A 21,943-nucleotide genomic window follows, 5' to 3' on the forward strand; every position below is an offset into this window, starting at 1 on the left:
ACATGTTCATCAAAACAACAATTCGTCTGTTTAAAAATGGATGAAGTGGAAGTAACAGCCCCTCAGGTGTTTGTTTGGGTTTTGGATGTGTGTCTGAGTACTTCCACAGAGTGTTACATTGAGTCCCATTCACTCTCATTATCTCCCCATTATATCACCTTTCACTGTCTTTCACCCCCGTGTAGGATCACAATGTTTGCCGTCTTGTCTGTGGAGTTGAGCACAGTGATATCAGTGCTGGACCCTATTCAGTTGTTCTATCAACAGAGAAGAGAAAAACAAGTCTCCTATTAAAACACAACCATACCACTACAACCACACCATCTGGACCAACTTGCTGATGATTTACACAGAACAGATGTTTTCTCAAAGTAAAGAACACTCCCTCTGTGTCCATCTACAGTAAAACAATTCTTACTTTTCTCACAGTGCATCCAGAAGCTGTGGTTATCCAGCCGTGACGGATTATGTGGTTGTAGTCTAACCTTGTTGAGTTGTCTTGTGTTTTATAAATCTGCTTCCCCTTTCTTTTTCCTTTTTCCTGCAAAAAAAAAAAAAAGAGAAAAATCCCCTTTTCTTGCCCTTTTCTGCTGTGTTTATCTCCTTTGTTCTGGGGAGAACATTTTCAAAGCTGATGAAGGTGGAAGCTGGAGGGGATTTTGTTGGGGAGATGAGAGGAGGAAAAAAAAGAAGAAGAGCATCACTTCCATGCACACTGACTGTGACGCAGACACACACTCATAAGAGTGCACACTTGTTTGAAATTGTGGAAGGGTGTTAAGGGGAGAAAGGGTGAATTGTTCCACCCAGAGAGCAAAAGAGAAAGAGCAAATCAATGGAGGCATGATAATGAATTATTTCCTCGCCAGAGAGGGAGTTAGAGGATAGAGATAAAAGCAGACCACATGCTGTGCCACTAACAGCCTGAGGGCTGCTGCCTGTGAATTATGGTGCGTTGGAACACATTCGCCACCCTCGGGACCCATTGGCTGAAAACGAAAGAGAAGAGGGGAAAGAAATAGAAATAAGAAAGTCGCAGAGATGGTGGGACCAAAAAAAAGAAATGTCGAAAAGGGTAATAGGTCAAACCGAAGGCCCTCGAGTCCCTGCAAAGCATGGATTTACATCTCTATGGCTAATTAGAGACATAACGATGAAATTAAAGTGGTGGAAATGAAAGAAAGATAGATACATGAGGGAAATTGAGGAGCAGAGGCGAGGGCAGTGTTGGATGGGATTATGCAGCATGTGTAATTATAAGAGATATTAAATGTCTGGCAGAACAGTGAGCGTGTCACCAATAAGAAGCCGTGTCTTAATGATCCTTATAAGATGTTCCAGATGTGCCAGGAGATTTTTACATGTATATTACAACATATTTGCACTTAAAAGGCCAGGATTACTCAAGCACCCTGAGTCAGACAGAACAAATTACAGGTGCAATTTGCACGTCATTGCAGAAGCAGACGTTAGTCTGGCTCCTCTCTTTATTCCTCCTCAACAAAGATATCCAGCTGAGATTGTCCCAATTGTGGTGCTTGACTTAGGCTATGGTTTTACTACATCAATTGTGTTTTGGGGGAAATGTCAATATATTCCGTATGAGTAAGACTAAATGATGATTAATATATGAATACTTGAGGCTGATATCTCCATGTTGTGTGTCCTTGTAATTACAATGTCCTTGTAATTACAATAATGCAAAGTACTGCAGTGCATTGCAACTGCATTTCTACAAAAACCTTATTTGAAAAGAGAAAATTTGCCTTCAAATCCTGCAGTTTCATACATCATTTCTCTTTGATATTAACTTGGTTTTTGCTTTGCCGACTGTTGTAATTTAAATTTGCACTTTCTTTCAGATTGGGCAATCTAAATGATCTATTAACTTATAACATTGCTGGAATGTTAAAATATCCCTCAGTGAACTTGCCTGAGCTCAATACGTTCAGATGTTTTATAAGCAAAAGGAAAGTCCATTTGCAATTGTGCAGTCAGAGGAAAGGGACACATTTTGACAGTTAATCAGGGTGGTCACTTTTAACTTTTAACAATTATGTTATATTATTTTGGGTTTGTTTTGTTCTCATCAAAACCTGAAAACTGCAGTCCAAGCGCATTTTCTATACATACGTTTCTCTGAATCCAGCCACTTGTACTAGAGTCTATCGAAGCCGACACTAAGCGAAAGACTGGGTAAACTCCTGATCAAGTCACCTGTCCATCACAGGACCAACACAGGGAGACACAATCACTCACACTCTCCCTTTCACCGACAACCAATTTACAGTCACCAGTCAAACCAACAAGCTTGGCAGACAGAAGGAGAACATCCAAACTCCAAACAGACAGTCCCAATTAGTCGTCAGGTTTCAACGAGGAACATTAATGGTGTGAGGCAGTGGTAGTCACTGCAACACAATACAACCCGTTAGTTCTACCTAGCATGTTTTGATATCAAAACAGTCAGAGGAATCCATCCACCCATCCATCCATCCATCCATCCATCCATCCATCCATCCATCCATCCATCCATCCACTTGAGCCAACGCTTAATTGCAGCTGACAAGACCAAGTGTTAAGACCAGTGTTGCCAGTACACTTACTTTTAAATGAAAAATTTGTAATCATTTTGTTACTTTGCTGATTACTTGTTTTCGAAAGTAACTAAATTTGATTACAAATTTTAGTTGCTTTCAGTTCTGCCAACAAGAAACTTATCTTCCTTACAACAGGAGATGCTACAATAGTAAAGCACAGTGACTTGGACGAGTAACTTTAATGTGATTACTGGTTTAGAAATAGTAGCGCGTTAGATTACTTGTTACTGAAAGAAAATGGTCACCTGAGAATAACGCATTACTGGCATCACTGGATAAAACAGAGACACAGACAAGCTCATATTCACTCTTAAGAGCCAAGAGCCTAAAAATTACTTCAGCTAACATGTCCTTGGGTTGGAGGAAGAATTCCAAATACACTGAGAAAATTAGTGCATGCAGAAGAACATGCAAACCATGACTGAGCTGCCTTGCAAATAACTTTGAAATTTTATGTCTGCTAATCAATAAATTCAGCATCTTGCACATAAATATTCCTCCTTCATTGATTTCTTGAAGTTGTTACGAGTGTAAGCCTAAACCCTAGTGTCATCATTAAAAGAAGGCAACATGTCCATTAATATAAAAAAGGTTGCCTGCCAAGACGAGCAGTTTTTAAAGTATTAAATTGAAACCAGCTCCGCTTCAATTACCAAATAGTTTGTCTTTGTTATTGTTCAGAAATGATCATAGACAACAAACCTGTTTTTATTCGTTGTTTCCAAAATTTTGTTCCAGATGTCAAGTCTGTTGTTTTAACATTTCTGTTTGTGCACATATTAAATATGATGGTCATTAGAGAGTTTTGAGGGTCTGCTTGATGCATTTGTTTTAAATATAGTATGAGCCAGCACCATCTGTTTCCCACTGCTCACTCTTAATGCCTAATGCTTGCCTAATCGCCTCCTGGCTGCAGCTCCATACTAAACAAAGGCATAATAGCAGCGTTGATCTTATCCTTGAACACTTGAAAAGTAAGTTAACCGTAACAGGATGACTGTTTTAACGTAAAATTGCCTTTCATTTAGTAGCAAAAAAAAAAAAAAAACCAGGTCAAAATTTGAGTCTTTTGTTCAACAGAAATAGACAATCTTCTGTTTGGCAGATGGCAAAGGATCGCCAATACAAGTTTATCTCATCTCACTTCAAAAACATAAATAGATAAGATTCAAACAAATTTTTTCTAGTTAACAACGATCCGGTAACGCTCATACTAGTCCCACAAAGCCACTGTGTTTTGTGTGATTTCGCCCAAAGGTACAACAACCAGTGTTTCTCTCAAAATACAGCGATATGTAAGTCAAGTCTGACAGATGTTTATAAAACCTGAATGTCTCAGTTGAGAGTTTCTCAGAAGAGCACTTCACAATGATTCAGATGCTGTGCACATTAAGAGCATTTGGAATACCATAAAATAAATTGATGGCCTGCTGCCTGCAGATGTCCTTTGAGGGCAGCACTCTTCTTTTTTTTTTTTTTCCATTTCGTAAGATGCACACAACCCATACTCATTTGTTTTTGTACTAAAGCCCTCCACAACAGATACCATCAGAATATCCTCTTATATTTCTTTGTTGCCTCTCCCTCTGCTCAGCTCTTTATGTTTTCCCTTGGCATGAGCTCAAGATGTCCACCTGTCTGCAGTGTTTGCACTCAGGGATAATGCAGTCCCGTATCTCACACCACACACATCTTTAATCCCTAATTGTTGATCGTGCGCAGGGTTCAAATTGTTTGCTTTACTGTACCCCTGGATTTCTTGTTTGCTTCCGCTTGCTTCTTCTTTGGATTCCTCTCTTTTCTTTCCCTTGCCTCCAGGGACTTAAATGCATTGGGTAAGTGTTGCACTAACTAAATGATTCAGAGATTAAACAGACAGTCACAGTTGCCATGACAACTCGCTGGTCATCTCTCACTATTGTATTCAGATCACTGCTGGGTGACCATCGGCCGTGAGGTGTCATGAGCGCGTTTGTGCGCCTCTGAATGGACGTAAAATCATATGTACATAAGGAGACGAGTGCTTGTATGCACAAAGTAATGAAGCACAGCCGAAAACTAATTGGCTGGTGGACACTTGCTCGTGTGTGGGTGAGACATATTCAGAGAGAAGTGGATGAAATTAAATGGTAAAAGCTGAGAGATGAAGCTGTTGCCATCAAGAGAAAATACATGATTTAAAATGTTGCTTTGACATTTTCACACGTGAATGAATCTGCATTTGCCACTTTCAATTGCTGACTGATGCAACGTGATTCATTTTATCTACTCAAGCGGATCTGTTTTATTGACTGCTTTCAAATCGAGGAAGGTCTTGCACAGTACAGTAGTGTCTTATGAATTTGTGTCAGATGAATAGAATAAATAGCATGTACCGTAAAAAGAAAAGAAAAAAGATTGACATGTTTTCACACATTAATTGAAATCTTTTTCATCTGAATTCTCTAAAATGTCAATATTTCTACGTGAAAGCAAATAACATTTTAGATAAACAATCACAGCCATCTTTAAACACAGATGATGAAAGACTACATTTTTAAGAATTCAATGAATTTGACAAGAAGAAACCTGCAGAAATGTTTTGCTTGACGCAACAACTAGACATGATGTTCATGTTACACTATAAACTTATAGTTAGACTCGAGACCACAATAAAACACAACAATAATAGAAGGACATACCTGATTAGAGGTCAAAATTTGACTAAATACAGAATTTTGTTTCCATCAGAGTTTAGGATGTGTGAGCAAGGCCCCCACAGTCGCTTACCTGTAACTGCAGCTACATGACATTGGGTAATTACCCAGGAATAGAGATGGCACTTGGAAGGTGCCAGAAAGCCCCATATACACACCGGCAATTAGCTGCAAAGGTCCATTGAACGGTAATGAGGCATCAAGAAAGAGCTAGGAGAGAGCAGGCAAGAAAAGGGTGAGAGGAAGAGAGGATGGGAGTGTAGAGGAAAGAAAGGGAAAGGAAGAACTGCCTGAAAAAGAAAGAACAGGAGGCTAAGGGGAAGAGGCAATGGAAGCTCTCTGAAAATTAAAAGTAAAGGAAAGAAAATGATAGAAAACATGTCGCAGGCAGAAAGACATCAGTATAGGAGCAGGGGACGGCAAAAAGACGTGGTTGAGATATTATTGAAAGGAATGAACAGAAGGCTGAAGAGGAGGAGAAGGTGGAGGGAAGCATGTTTTGTGTGGGCGCTGAAGGAAACTCCAACACCTTCGCCTCAAAGTCACTTTGCTGTTCACAGCTTAGCTGGAGGTCTCTCATCCACTTGGTTGTCAGAGAACAACAGGCACCTCTTGTTAAAGTGATATCTGATCTCAGCAAGATCATTTGTGCAGATTAAGGGCAAACGCCAGCAACATAAGAGATCAAACCTCGACAGGAGCTGCCATGCAGCTACACAAAGATATAATCTTTATCAACAGCGGCATCAGGACTCACTTTGAGCTTCTTTGTACACACAATCTCCAGATGGGGACAGAGCCCAGCAGGAGGCTTGTAAAGAAATCTACTTGAGACAGAAGGATCATGGAGAAAATGTAGAATTATCCTCTCCACTGGGGGTATTTCAGTCAAATAATAGTTCATTAATTGATTTCATTGTACGAAAGATCGCCAAGCTTGGTCACAATCTCTCAAACAAATAGATGCTCTGGTAAAAGATAGAAGCAAACCAAAGTTTTCCACTGACTAATGATCAATAGTCTTGACTCAGGCTCCGTTTACATGTTTTAAGTGAAAACGCAGTTTCTGCATTTTTCTTTCAGAAAAGTTTCATATTTGCACAGTGACATATTGAAAATAATATCTGTAAGACGGAAAAGGCAGAAGTGCTGAAAATTAGGCTGTTTTCAAATAGGGCTATTAGTGGGTGCTGTTGGGTGTTTGTTTAATGAAAAAAAACCCACATGCACCAAAAATATGCTATTGAAGTGACCAATGTTGAGTACACAGACATTCGTATGGACATACAACAAAGCTTGTAATTACAGTGACTCCCAATTATAAAACTACCAAGTCCCAGAGAAATATGACCCGAGAGTCATGACACTCTGGAGGCCGCCATTTTTGTTATTGTCCCTCTACTCACACAGGTGCAGGACTATTTACTACGACCGTGGTGGACATGTGCAGTAGCAGAGCTTCAAGAAAGTAGAATTCTCCATCGTCGACACAGAAAAGGAGTCTGAGCACTTTTAAAATAGTTTCACCTTGAGAGCCGCTTTAGAAAATTTGCAATATTACTGGAATTTCAAGTTGAATTTTCTGTGGCTTTGGCACCAGAAAAAAAAACAAAACTATGGAAATATTTTGGTTTCACCTGAAAATGTTATGTCAACAATGCCTTATATTGAGCATTTACAGTTTCAGCGGTCAGCTTTGGTGACGGCTGCCTTCACCAAATAATCATGGACCACTTGAACAACTTAGAGGTCAAACATTCTCCCACCAACTCGTCAACACATGGGCAGAATGAGCTCAAGGATTGAACCACCAGTGTTGGCTCCAGTCATCGTGCCTGAACGAAGATGTGTTTTCCAAAGGCTCTCGGGTTATTTGGTGCTCATCAGGGTTTCAATGTCAGCACAAATGGACTGTACAGGCATTAAAATCACAGCCTTAATTGGACCAAGTGTGCCAAGGATGAAAGCATCTTCACTGTTTGTCTTTGCAACTTAAAACCCTTCGTGCTTCACAGATCTTATGGCATGATGTGCCATTTTACTGAATACACATTCCATTAGAAAGGGAATGTGTTGAAGAGGAAGGATGCCCTTAAGACAAATGAGACAGTGTTTTGACACAGTCATGATCAAATGTATTAGTTAATTAAACCCTTGGAGCCATTTATCCAGAAAGCATTACAGCGTAGCTTGATTGAAAATTGCATTTTAAAGAAAGCCTCCTCATGAATTCCCGCAAGAAAATTCCTGTTCCTTGAAGGATTCATTATTTTAATGGTACTTAAGGAAAAATTACATACATGTAATGAAGGTCTTACTTCTATGCGGTTTGCCAACTCATGCACGGCACACACCTAAAGGTCTGAAACACGCAAATGTCTTTTCAACCTTTGCACCTGTTGACCTTTAACCATCCCACATGGCTCGCCTGACCAATTATAATCACCTCATTTTCTTTTCTTCTTCTTTCTCTGGCCTTTCTCTTCCAGGGAGAAGGGAAAGATACCGCTCACCGTCCACTAACCGAAGTTACTTATATAACCACAATTCCCTCTTCACCATACGGTACTCGTTTCCTCTGCATCATCTCATCTCTCATTGATACTCATCCCTCTGTTTCTACTTCATTCTCTTGATTAATTGGACTGGGCTTACTGAGTGGTCCTGCCAATGCAGCCCAGCATATCTATATAAGTCCAGTCTCAACTGCAGTTATGGAAAACAAACACATTCACAGTGGCGAAGGAGCTTATAAAGTGTGTGTGTCACAAGGATGGGACAATAATGAGAGTCAGCAAAAACTGACATCGTCCTAATTAGTAGTGTGCTTCGCAAATCGTAACCATTGTGGAACCACAGCGAGTAAAAAAAACATGAATATAGCCTTCAGGTAACACATATGGGATAAAATATATGCACATATTATTAAATACATACAGATCTCACATTTATTATGACTATCGTACGTATAAAAATACTACCTGTTGTATTGAAAACCAATAAAATGAAAACTACTAAATAATACACGATTATGAATCTATTATGGATTACATTTAACCTTAAACCTAAGTTCTGAATGTAATAAATGCAGGTTGTTGAAACAGCAACCTGAGCACGATTAAATTAAGAAGGACAATCAGAAATAACAAGTTTAGGAAACATAAAAAAAATAAATCTGCCTCCCTTTGCTCTTGTTTTTATAGCTCCTAAACCATCCCCAGTTATTCTTCTGCTCTCTTCCTACTCTGGTGAATTTCTTCCACCACTGGTGCTCTACTAATTTGTAAACTTGATGACCCAGAGTCAATCATGAAGATTTACTGGAATAAATAAGCCAGCATGCACACACAGGAGCTTCCATGGCCATTACTGTTTATCTTTGTTGTGCTGCTTGCATGCTGATCTCTGCAAGATCCACAAAGTATCCAACAAAGTTTCTGCTTCTAATTCCACTTTTTAGGTTGAGGGGAGTAAAAGCAGAAAATCCTGCAGAGTTTCGGCAACTTTAATTCAAGCTGTCAACCCTTTGAGAAAGCTTCCTGCTTTCTACTTTATGATAATGGCTCTCAAAGTGGAACCTTTCGAAGACGCTCTGACTTTGTCTCCGTGCAGAGAAACACTACCGTGGACACACTGCCGTGCATGCGAGCCACAGCCATAGTAAATAGTTCTTCTGCACATGTGCGAGTAGATGGACAATAACAACAATGTTTGCTTCCAGAGTGTCATGACTCCCAGTTCACATTCTCCTGGGACTGTCACTCATAATAATATTCCAACTTTATTGTCTGGCTATAAAAATGTCTGTGTACCATGACTGTGTGGTTTCATTACAAATACAAACAACAGCACCCACCGATGGCCCAATATGAAGAGATCATTTTCAGTGTCTCTGCCATTTCATTGTGATCATTTTCAAAATATTGCTTTGTAAAAGCAAAACATTTCTGAAATGCAAATGCAAAAACAATGCATTTTCACCTTGGGACATTGCTGTGTATACAGGGCATCACTGAAAATAGCTTCAGCCCATTCAGTACAGCTATGTGTGTTCTTGATGAGAAGAGCAGTTTTTGAACTATACATTTCTCAGATCCATTGTAGCTTGAGCTATGTTCAAGCCTCTGGGGACCTTGAGCATGTTCAATGTCCAACTGCTGGGTATTGAACCGACCTGCATGTGCTGCACGTTTTTTTGCCACCTGGGCCATGTACTCAGTGACCTGCGTCAGTTAGGTTCTATACAACATTTTTCATGCATTACTCAAAGAAAGGGAATAATGACACATACTCACTAAAGGAAGCAATATGGCAAAGTGTACTACTGCTCAGGGACTCCAGAACGTCTTGAACCACAACAGGGCTTGAACTTGCAACCTGCAAAGCTCTAACACAACACCCACTGAACACACACAAAGGTAGATGTGTCCTCTTATGAATTTCCACTACATGATGAAGCCACTTATCTCACTGGCAGTACAGACATTGTCGACTTTAAAACCTGAATCACATAGATCATGGAAAAATTTCATTTGAGCTGCTCATACTTTTTTTTTTTCCATCACTGAAGCAGCGGTGGCCAAGAGGTTATATGAATCCCACTGCTGACAGATTACCATTGTCCGTCCTTGACCAAAACCCCTGTACATGTATTTAAGGTTAAATATCAACAGGATGGATAAATGTAGAGAAACAATTTTTGAAGTATATCAAAAGTTTTAATAATACAAATACAAAACTAAACTAAACTAAAAACAAATACCAGCATGTCCGCACCTCCCACCGGCACACTCATCTACAGTACACAGTATATGAATGTATGAGGCTCAAGCAGACGAAGGAGAATACTGTACACCTGCGAGGTAAACCCAGCTTCTGCCACCTCATGGTGCCTGGGCCAGACCTGCATTGTGTCTTAAACTGATGAAAATGTTTTATTGTATTGTACTACCACAAAGAGTTGAGGATGAATTATCATCTTGTTCACTTTTCTCAGACATCCTTCTTCTATGTGGTAGCAAAAAGAATGTGTCATTCAATAAATCTGTGATGTAAGGGATGTCAAACATTGTCCCCGCAGGAAAAAAAACAGTCCATCTAAGTGTCTATCATGACCTCTGGGATATTTTTTAAAAGCAACGTTGTAGTGGACACAACACCGAAACCACTGTGGAGATTAGTTTTGCAAAAGACAACTGTCGCCGATCGAGATATAGCATTAGCATCAACATCACATTGAGGGAGTGAATTTGTGAGAGCATGCAGAAATTGTTTACATTGACAAGTGACGGGCTTTTGAGAGTTTACCTGGATAAAAACACGGAAAAGATTTAACATAGAAATCCATCTCAAGAAGAAGTCAATCCACTTTGGGAATTGAAATAGAAAAGTTTTATGTCATTATATTTTGCACAAGTAAATATCTTCTAAATTGGATTATGTTGTCAATAATGATGTGCACTTATTTTTCTTTAAAGATTTCAACAAAGGTGTTCTAAAAACATAAATAAAATTGCCATCATTTAACAGTATTTAAGGTATAATTTGTGCTAAAACTATATGAGCTGGACATCCTTTCTACAATATTTCTGTTCACCACCTTAAACAAAGAAAGGAAGGCATTATTAAAAATAAAGGATCAGTCATCTCAGCCTCACATTACAAGGTTGCTAAACCACGTGCAATGTTCATGCAGTCCATGTATCACTGCAGGGCAGATTTATATACTACACCTATTTCCACAAAGGAGCAGTGACCTTGGGTGACCATGTATATTACATCTGCAGGCTACGGATATCGCTCAATAAGCCTGCTCACTTATCAGTTTCAATGCTAATGCACTGTTTGTCTTTAACCGCACAGTTAATGTGAATCACCTCGGCTCCTGGCGTCAGTGCGGTAGCATTTGCGAGGCAAATCCGTGCACATTTATTATCATGTAATTACAGTGGATCTAATTCAGATGCAAAAGGGCACATGGATGAGCCTGCCGCACAATGCTGACAATGTAATAAATGTTAGGAGACGGAAGCCATACCCAATTAGAAAAATACTACGCTGATTTAGTGCCATTAAGTGGTTATCTCCGTTCTGCAATATGACAACATATATATATATATATATATATATATATATATATTTTTTTTTTTTTTTTTCCTCCCCATTTGAGCACTCTTCTGCACCATCAGCTCATAGTACACACCACATTTCTTCTACACGTTATACATTTTATATGATTTTAAATCACACATGGATGCTTATTCAAAGATACATCTGATTAATTAAGAATTGAAAATCCCTCCCTTGGCTGCATTGATTGGATTAGTATACAATCTAAATGTCCACGACACAAATGGAAATGTGATACCTACCAACGAGCAAATTACAAGTAGTCTGTGAAAATGAATAAGTAAGAATTGACATTGACATTGTTCTTCAAATTTAATCGCAAATCTATACTCTTAAAGGAAGAAATAGGCGTTTAAAAGGAATTCACTGCCAAGAAGTGCCAAGGAGGGAGTCAGGGAAAGTCTACAATCCTACTGTGCCTGCAGAGGGTAAAATAAGTGGGAGCAAATAGATCGATAAAAATGTAATCATCTCAAGAGTATTCTCCAAGCATATTTTCCTCGATTCAGTTTGTGATAAAAAAAAAGAAAAAGAAAAAAGAAAATAGAAATATAGATTTTTTGTGGCTGTAGAACAGTGCTTGGAGACTGGTTTAGTTGTCAGAGTTTATATGTTAAAAAAAGGCAACAACCACACTGGGAAGAAAATCATAATCAGCTCTCTAAATCAGCAAGTTCAGTGACTGGAAGAACAAAAGTGAAGGTGGAGCTGTTAACAATGGCCAAAGGATAGTGGATCGAGCATCAACGTTAAAGACCAGAGACATATAAAGGAGAAACCATGAAAACAAAGGCCAGAGTGCCTAGTCAGCTCTTGAAGCGTAAAAGTGTCTCCACAATATCGTATTTGAAATTCTCACCCGAGATCAAATATTTAGCTTGACAACTTCAGCTGGGGAAATAAAACACCTTCTCACTCGATTTTGGCTCATTACTTGCTTCACATTTTCCAAGCTTATGTCCATATTGTATATTTCCACCCTGCTAAACACACCTGTGATTCCTGGCTGCTCTGTTTACCAGACCACAGACTGGAGAGAGAGCACAGATCGCAACCCAGGAAAACACACAGCTACACACCCGCACACACAGATATGCAAAGTTACACACAACTGAGCATTATCCAGAACACCAGATGTGCCGTTGAAATATAATTGTTCCCCCCTTGGTGCTGGCTTTTTGCAGCCCAACAGTTAACCTTGAGCATCATCTGATCAATAGCTTGTGTTATTGGTCCCAACCCACTTCTTCAACTGCTTGTCAAACATAAAATCCATCGATGAATTCTGCACACACACAAAAAAAATGAAAGCCTGCTTGTGGACCTTCCTGCCCATCTGGAAGATGTAACCAAATAATAGCAGGTTGCTTCCCACTAAAACCAGTAATTAGGAGGTTAAATTAATGGTGAAGCTTAATGGACCTGCACAAGTTGAAGGTAAAGTCTCTGAAATGGCCACCTGCCATAGCTAAATGCTGGATTCATCAACTTTATTGGAGGTTATTGCTGTTTTGGATTCAGACCTTGGATATTTCAAAGCAGTTTGAAGCAACATATGGGAGGAGAAAATGATGAGGGGAATATAAAAAGGGAGTTTGGAAACAACAATTCCAGCAGATTGGCGCAGCATCATGATAATAGGATGCCGATGCCTCAGAAACATTAGTGATGGAGTTGTGATCATTGATCTTAATAAGGCAGAACCTGTCAATGCATTGAGCTGGAGCCCAGTCTAAACCCCGAAGGCCATTATAGATGATCCAGATGCTACAATCAAGGCTGGGTCACATGCACTGCTGTGTAATTATCTTTTTTTTTATTGATTGAAACACTTTAAAGTCTATGGCCACAGTGGAGAGGTGAGAGGCCAGCAGAGCTTATATAGTGGAGACGGCCAGCCGTGATTATATACACTGCAAACGAATTAACTCATAAGAGCATGACTCTAAATTCTGAATCATATTGTTGCAGAAATAAAGGCAGGGAGGCTTTACATGTTGTATTGTATTATCCTCAGTAATATCTATTCATGCTCTAATGCAATCTTTTCTAAAAATATCTCCTGATAATAGTAAAATACATGTGTACAACAAGCGTAGTGAAAGCGGCTCCTCAGTGTCACTATTTTTGTTAAAATGTTATCAAAATCAAAGTATTTCCCAAAGTCAAGCAGTGCCAAGCACAGGAAAACAAACAAACCAAAAAATAAAACAACACAATATTACGTCGTTGTGGTTCGGCATCAGCAATCAAAATTTGAAGCAGCATTCATCGATCTTTTCGATAAAATGATGCAGTTCGCTGTGATTTTAGTTATGTGCACACTTTTCAGGTTGTGACTTATATCTCCACAGGCCAATGAATTCAACATAAAAAACCCAATTTTGAGCCAACGAGTAAGAGTGAGGTCAACAATTTGTGACTTGTGTTGTCCAATTGTATGTTGAATTTAAAACAGATTTCTGTGTGCAAAACCTTTTAAGGTTTGAACGCAGGTAAATTACAGATATACCTGGAGTATGACAAACTTGGTTTTGACAGGAATACAAAACATGACGCAAAAAAGGATGGAAAACAGAAACTTACGGAAAGCTGTGTAGAACTCGTGCAGGCTGAGGTGACCGTCATTGTTGTAATCATCATATCGGAGCAGGTCTTGCATGGTGCACTCCAACAGACTGTCCTCCAGGTGCTCCTTCATAGAAATCTGGCACACAAAACACAACATGTTACCGTATTGGTCTGAGCAAAGTGAGCAAAAAAGGTCTTCTTCATCTTGTTTTTTATAAAATGTAAATAAACAAAAACAGATAAAGTTTGTTATACACAAAGAACTAAACGTATCCCAAACATCTAGATAATGGTAACCTGCAATGAAAAATGGAGAAAAGTGGCTCAAAAGTAGGGTAAATTAATCAGCGACAATGAGTTATGATGGTTAATTTAATCTCATGGTAATCAAGACAGCTGAGACTTATAATGACTGTGAAACTGCTAAAACAACACTGTGTCTCTGAGGGTCAAGTAAGAAGATGGAGAGCAGAAGAAAAGTCTGAAAAATACAATCACAGGAGATTGTAACGTGGTCCTCAAAGTGCTTACAGACAGAGACAGGAGAGGGAATGATTACTGGACAAGAAACGTAAAGACAGATTGAACATATCCAGACCTGTTATTCAGCTGAAAGAATGAAGTCTCTGAAGAGCTCAACATCCCTGATGCAGGGTTTAAAGTCAGTCTGAGCTGGTGGAGAAGATTCATGAGTTGTAATGGGGCTTTCTTTACGAAGAAGAATTGGACTCCAACTACCCCAGGAAGCTTCTGTCTTTACAATATTATGTCATCATCCAACTTGGTAGATTTTTGATTTTTTTTTCTGTGTTATCTATCTATCGGTCCATCCAGCCATAATGTATTGTAGATTGTCCATGTAGAGTTGCCTTAGTTCATATTGTGTGTGACGTTTTCGTCAGGTGCCGGCACAAGCCCGGCCCTGGAGAGATCTGGTAGCCCGGACCAATCTGGTAGTCCGAAGTTTCATAGCTTTTTATGGTTCGCAAAAAAGTTGACTGAGCAGGAAGAGGAGGAACAACAGGGATTTGATTTGATAATATAATAAAAATACATGACACACATTTACCATGTTATTAAAAAAGTATATGGATAAAAAGTGACTAATACAATAAATAAGGTGTGGTAGTATGTAGTTGTAGAAGGTGACAACTCCAATCTTAATACTATCAAATTTATTTCAGACCAACACAGCAAAACGCCCAGAAGTCGGCCTCAAATAAATACTGTGGGAGTTAATTGAACGCTGGACTTTTTGCTGTGAAAAATAAACTGAAAATATATATTATTATTCCTTCAGATTAGAGTATAAAGAGATGCGCCGTCCCTAAGTATAGGGGGGGTGGATAAAATTAGAATTTGCATGTAACAGGTTTAAATTGACCTTATTTATATACAAATCACATATATAATATAATTTTTGGATTTTCAGGTTGCTACTGCCTGCTACTGGCCATATAAGGAAAACCGCGTTTTGGGCGAATTTCTCGAATTTTGCCACTTTTGACAAGTTTTGTGATTTAATGGCTCAACAGTAACGTATCATATATTACATTCACACATTTGTCATGCTAATCAATGTTTTATTTGTTTATTTTAGGTAGTCTGAGACAAGATGGCTGCCAGTAGTACCTCCACTATTGGTATTGTTACAAAGAGAACAATGCTAACACCAGAACAATTTGGCAACAACCTCAAGATAGTTTGGGGGAAAACAACTGACAGATCCACTGTTACCTTGACAGAATTCCGTGCCGCGATGGAAAGACTGTCTGTTCAGCCATTATAATCATTAATAATGTGCATGCTATTGATTTTTTTTTGGTGTGTTCTAGTATAAACCATACCTTTTAGTTCATAAATAAACAAAATAAAACAAGTAATCACTATATTTGTACACAATGTTGAGACAGAGTCATTGTCCATTATCATATATAGCTGAAAAAAGCGTGCAAAAGTGTGATATACGCAGTACATCAAAACATGCCAGTAGCAGGCAGTAGCAGAACCAAAATTGAAAATGCAGGTTACTTGTGTGTTTTATATATAAATAAGGTCAAAATAAACCTGTTACACGAAGGTTTTGGGAAAAAAGGTCATTTATCCACCCCCCCTACTAAGTAGCAAGTAAGACGTTTAAAAATGTTTTTCATTTTCCCCTTAACTGGGTGTTATTTTGTGCATTCTGTGCGTAATATGGAATTTGAGCTTGATTTTATTAATTTTCATATGATTTTATAGCGTCAGTAGTTGGTAATAACTGAACAAACTCACCCAATAAAATGAGATGTGACAAAACATATGTGGCGATTTTGCCAAACCAACCGACACCGAAGGACAAAAAATAAACAGGTGACGCAGTAAAAAAACAACTGGAGCTTATTTCCCTCTATGCAATGGCAGATGCCAATGAACTGGCAATCAGAGTTTAACGGCTCACTGGCCTTGCCCAGGTCTTTCCTCTCAGGCAGGAGCCCACCACCAGCATGGAAACTCAAAGAAAGAGGCAACATAAGATCCTTTATTATTTTAGCTTGACAGTCTAAAAATGCATGCACTTCATTTAAACATTGAAAAGCTACATAAAAGATGCAAATTAATAGACTAAATTGGATTACATTAATCTTAGTAATGAGGCCAATGTGGGGACAACATCAAACTATGCATTTGTTCCTGTTTAGAGCCCTGCTCATTCTGTACCTTTACCAAAAACACAATAATACAATCAGTATATTCCACAATGTAATGATAAAAGACCCTTTATTTGTAGCATGCAAAATAAAGTTCCCAAATAAATGAGTAGCCTGAATATAAATGGCACTTAATGTGGCATTTATACCATGCATTTCCACAATTAGAATAAGTTATTCTTCAAAAGAACAAAAAATAACTACATAAACAACTGAACCAAAAGAAATTAAAGGATCCTTCAGTTTCAAAATGGTGTGTTAAACATGTAGTCTGTCATTGTAAAGCTTCCCAGATTGATTTCCATTTTAAGCCCATCGCCACTCTTGCTTCTCTTGCATACTGCACCTGAGTTAATTCAAAGACCTTCCCTTGGGAAGGCACACCACTCTCTCTTCTATTGTTTGTCATTTATGAGTCCTTTTTTCCCTTATAGCAGCACACTCAGCGTTCTCGAGGGAACCATCTCTGAATAGGTGATGTTAAGCAGTTTTAGGGAGATAAACAGAAGACTCGGCGTCTGTTCAATAGCTCCAGTCCCACTATATTCCCTTAAAGTTGTTGTTTTTTTTTCCTCAAACGCACAGCAGTCACTAATAAAAATGTCTCTCAGTGCAGGTTATCTGTGACAAAAGACAGCTCATGCTGAAACGATGGCTTCTGCATTCAAAAGTGCCTATTGAGCATTTAAAAGGGGTGCCTCATCTAATCTTTTTACCCAGTGCTTATATTACCTGTGGAAAGTCTGTAAAAAATAAAGCAGAATTCTGGCCACGTAAATAACAGAAAACATCCCGATGAAGTAAATAATTTGCATCAAAGGATCAGAATGCACTCTGCACGAAACAGGAGCAGGAACCTGCTTGTCAAAACTTTTCTTTTAAAAAAGTGCAAGTGCAGTCTGATGTGTGCTTGTGTTAGAAAAATGCAATATTGTATACACATTTTTATTCATGGATTCATTATTGAAGCTGTTGTTATGGGGGAGGAGCCAATCACAGCTGACATGGGGGTGAGAAGTATTGTACAGTCCATCACAGTGCGTATGACCACAGTTAAATCACAGATGAACCTAACAAGCATATTATTGGATTGTGCGAGGGCGCTGGAGTATCCAGAGAAAACTCTCATGGAAAAGAACATGCAAACTCCACTCACAAAGGACTGTTGATGGAAACCATCCAAATGTGATACATTATACAAGCTAGATTATGTCCTTTTCCGTTGCACTCATCACAGTTTTAAAAATGTTGCATATTTTGAGAATGACTGATGTAAGAAGTGATTGTTGTTGATGCAATGTGAACATTCTTGGTTTTTTTATTTTATTTTGGAACACGTCTTTATTTCAGCGAACACAGAACAGGACTGGTACAGCCCACAAAAGCCCCAGCGCGGGAGAGCCCAAACCCCGCCCCTTTACCCATAGTCCTTTGGGTGAGAGGCCTGGCTCCTAGCAACCGCCACAAGTGAAAGATAAAATATATGACACATAAGGAGAAAAAAATGGTATCAATATAAAAAAAACCAGAAACAAAGTCCTTGACTGACTGATAAACTGTGTACATAAAAAAATAATAAATAAATAAAAAACCTTTAGTTAGTTCTACTGTAAGTTCTACACTATCTCTGTCTATACTAAATAAAACCTCTTCCTTCTAGTTCCTCTTCCCCAGCAGATTCTGTGTGGGGCACATATGACATGGCAGATTAAAGGATGTGACAAATGTTTTTTCATGTTGCTGCCTTCATCTGACTGCAGCCATGTGCTCCCTGTCACAGACTAATCTGTCCTTGGGCATTTGAATAAAATATTTCAAAAGCCCAAGTACATGACTTCCCCTTCCAAGACCATCGGCAACAATAGACTGATCCCAAAGTGGGCACAGCCTGGATGGATGACTGGAGTTCATCTTTGATCCTTAAAAGCATTATCTGAGTGAAAGTGAATTCTTGAATTCCTTACAGGATAGAAAAAAGCCTTATCTGAAGATTTCCGGGTGACATGTCATCATCATTAATTCTTCAGGGGTTCTTTTTGATGCAGTTCAGAGACAGGAAAGAAAGAAGTTATGCAATCTCCTCAATCTTATAAGAGGACAAAGCTGTCTGGAATTTAAAATCACACCCAGATAACAGATTAATTATTGTGGCATTTTTGAGGCTATATTTAGTCACACTTATGAATGTGGAGTACCCAATGGAGCCTTTTTTCTCAAGCATCAAACAGCTAGTCTTGCAATTATATACCATATTAAAGAGTTGCAGCACATTTACATTGAGAGACCATCAAAAAAATATGAATTTCACCCTCTTTGTGGCATGATGCAGTGCATACTAACTTGAACATGCTTCATTGAAATTCTGGCTAGATGGTGGTCACTGAGATCTGAGCATTGGCTGGGAGGAGTCTAATTAACACCCATCACTGATGCCCATTTTCTGACACCAGATGATGCTCGCAATAATTCAATTCCCCCATCGGGAAATGCCAAAATCAATCTTTTTTGTATTTCCCCAATTGTTTCCCTAGAGACCCCAGTGGAACGATAACCTCAGCAAACATTCTTCATTGTTAGAAACAAAATAACTAAATGTTACAGCCATATTTCCCTCATCCCACTTTATATGTTGGCCATATGGCACTGAACAACCAGCAGGAACTCTAGTGGACAAACAAATGGTGCACAAATGTGGTGGACAGTCCATCCAAACATCCAGAAAAACACACTTCACTACACTTTTTACCATCATGGCAACAATAAGCGGACTTGCAACAAATGCAGGTTTATTTCATGCACAGTCTTATATAATTTGCGACAAACCTTTTCCAGTTCATCACTGATCAACCGGCCGTCCTGGTTCACATCCAGATACTTAAACATGGTGTCCACCAGCGCTCTCTTCTGCTCCATGTCCCTCTGCTGGCTCTGTACACCATCCTTCAGCACTTTTGGTTGCATATCCAGCAGCATGCTCTTCAGCCTGTTGTACTCCGACATGGTGCACGCATTGCCTGCAAGTGTAAACAGAGATATGGGAAGGAAGACATTAGATTAACTGCAATTGTAAGAGCCAAAGCCTTTGGAGGGTAACAGTTAATTGGATTCTGTATGTTTGTGTATTTTATAGTGGTGTGATAGGAAAAGCAGGGTAAGAGGAATGGATTATGTGTGTATTTGTACATGCTTTTGTGTGTCCTTGAGTGTTTACTCATTTAAAATAAAAATGTATGTTTTTTTGTTTGGATAATATGTCTGACTGCCTTTTGAAGCAGGGGGTTCAATTAATTACAACTAATCCTTGAATCCACATGAAAACAAAAGGTAAACATCCTCATTTAGACCCTGTCAAGCTCCTTGTCCTGCTTTGCTGTGGGATTATGGCTCATGTTTCAAACCGAGCCGGGCCTCTCGATCCCGATTCTCCACCCGGCTCCGTCTGATGTGGATGCGTGGAGGAAATTAAAGGCTGCAAATTAATCATGGGCAGCCACCATGCTTATTCTTCACACTCGAAATCAATGATTATGCAAAACACGTCTGTCACATGCTGTGAGGGACTTGATAATAATGAAGAGTAGGCAGACAAGCAAGCACCAGCAACAGAAAGGGGAAATACGTTTTTTTTTTTCTTCTTTTGTGGCCCTCTTTTGGTGTACTATCACCTGAACCTGGCCCAATGACAGCATGAAAGGAAGTGATGAGATGGTGTGAGGTTATGAGGCTTACGTCAAAGTCAGAGGCATGATGATGTGAGAACAAAGTCCAAAAATAAAAAATAAAAACCTTTCATATGAATAAATTGTCGGGGTGACATCGCTCAGGATCCGTGCAGTGCAGGAGACCCCCTTCTGAGAGTGCCTAGAAGTGGATCTTGGTGCCTAATGTTCTCCGACAACTCAACTGCCACAAGAGCTAACAAAGGCAACATCAGAGTGCATGAAAGGCTTAATGGTGTCAAGAACGTCAGTCATAACTTCTCCTTTTCTCCAATACCAAGGCTGGTGCAGGGTGGGGCTGCTGTCAAAGCCTTCCTACATTTGTACATTTGTGAGTAAAACAGTCCCTGCAGCAAAGCCAACAGGTCTCCCACCATCTTAAAGTATTGTTTTTAGTATTATATTAAAATGCACGCATTATCTTCTTATGTATATGCAGAAATGCACACAAAAACAGAAATGTATGCTATGCAAGAAGAAAAAAAACTTAGAGCCAAGCAAGTCTTTAAAGACCTTTGAACTGATATTCTCCCCATTCATTTCCAATGCCTGATCTGACCTTGACATGGTGAGAAGACTCGTCATCATTAATGATGTATGTGCTGAAAAAAACTGGTCTCCTCAGCAAAAACAGGAGTGTAGAAACAAAAAGGTCTTGAACCAAAGATGGGGATTAGTGGTGAGATCAAACAGCTTGAAATCTTCACTTGGCTAATAAATTGGAGAAAGAGACTGAATTAAATGAATTCAGCACCACTAACCTTGACAACAGTAGTAAAACTACTGTTGTCAAGGTTATGAGTTACGCATGTATCTTAGAAGTGGAAGATTTCAGATGTATGTGGGCTCTTTCAAATTGTAATGACACGTGACCTACTTTATGTTCGAGGAGTTGGATCCCCACCACCAAAGAATGTAATTCAATTAAGCCAATAAAATATTTGTCAGTTTATCAATATGTTTTTTATGGGCTGTTTGGAGCAGTTTGATAATCAGTTATATCCAGCAGCAGATAATAGCAATCTTCAGATCCTGGTCATGCTGAAAAATAATCATTGCCTCAACAGTTGACAATAGATTCAGATTCATCAGATTCATTTTATTTGCCATTTGCAGTAAAACCACATTGGAATAACTTTGTAAAAGTCCCCAGTGTGCACAAGACAGGTACAGCCATAAAATAACATTAACTAAAAAATCATATGGATTTAAAAAAAAAAAAGGAACGCACTAACTGTATTGGGTAATAGTGCTGGGAGGCTATTCGCCTCATACTTTCCTATTGCATCAGACCTCCATCTCACCAACAGTGGCTCATTGTTGAAACAGCAACATTTAGGTCATCTGTGATTTAATGGATTGCATCCAATGGAAAGTGATGAAATGAGATCATGGCACTAGACCTTAGGTGTACGATAGCTTCTGATTTGTAGTACTTGGAACTGGTAATCAGGTACATCTATCAAAGTGTTTTGCTTGGTTGTGGAGGTCACTCTAGAAAACAGCAAGTCAGAATTAATTCAATAAATCAATTTCAT

The 21,943-nt window shown here is 39.0% G+C and overlaps 1 protein-coding gene across 1 annotated transcript in view; it reads right to left on the reverse strand.

The window, feature by feature from the left end:
- fstl4 (follistatin-like 4) overlaps positions 1-21,943 on the reverse strand; it is a gene marked incomplete at both ends in the record, with an annotated part of 186,026 nt that overhangs the window by 51,387 nt on the left and 112,696 nt on the right. Inside the window, 2 exons of the mRNA XM_080509279.1 lie at positions 14,012-14,132; positions 19,510-19,700. Of these exons, the coding sequence (XP_080365405.1) occupies positions 14,012-14,132; positions 19,510-19,700 (312 nt within the window). The remainder of the gene's footprint in view (positions 1-14,011; positions 14,133-19,509; positions 19,701-21,943) is intronic.

Source organism: Blennius ocellaris (genome assembly GCF_963422515.1).
Source record: "Blennius ocellaris genome assembly, chromosome: 14".
Classification (NCBI taxonomy): Eukaryota; Metazoa; Chordata; class Actinopteri; order Blenniiformes; family Blenniidae; genus Blennius; species Blennius ocellaris.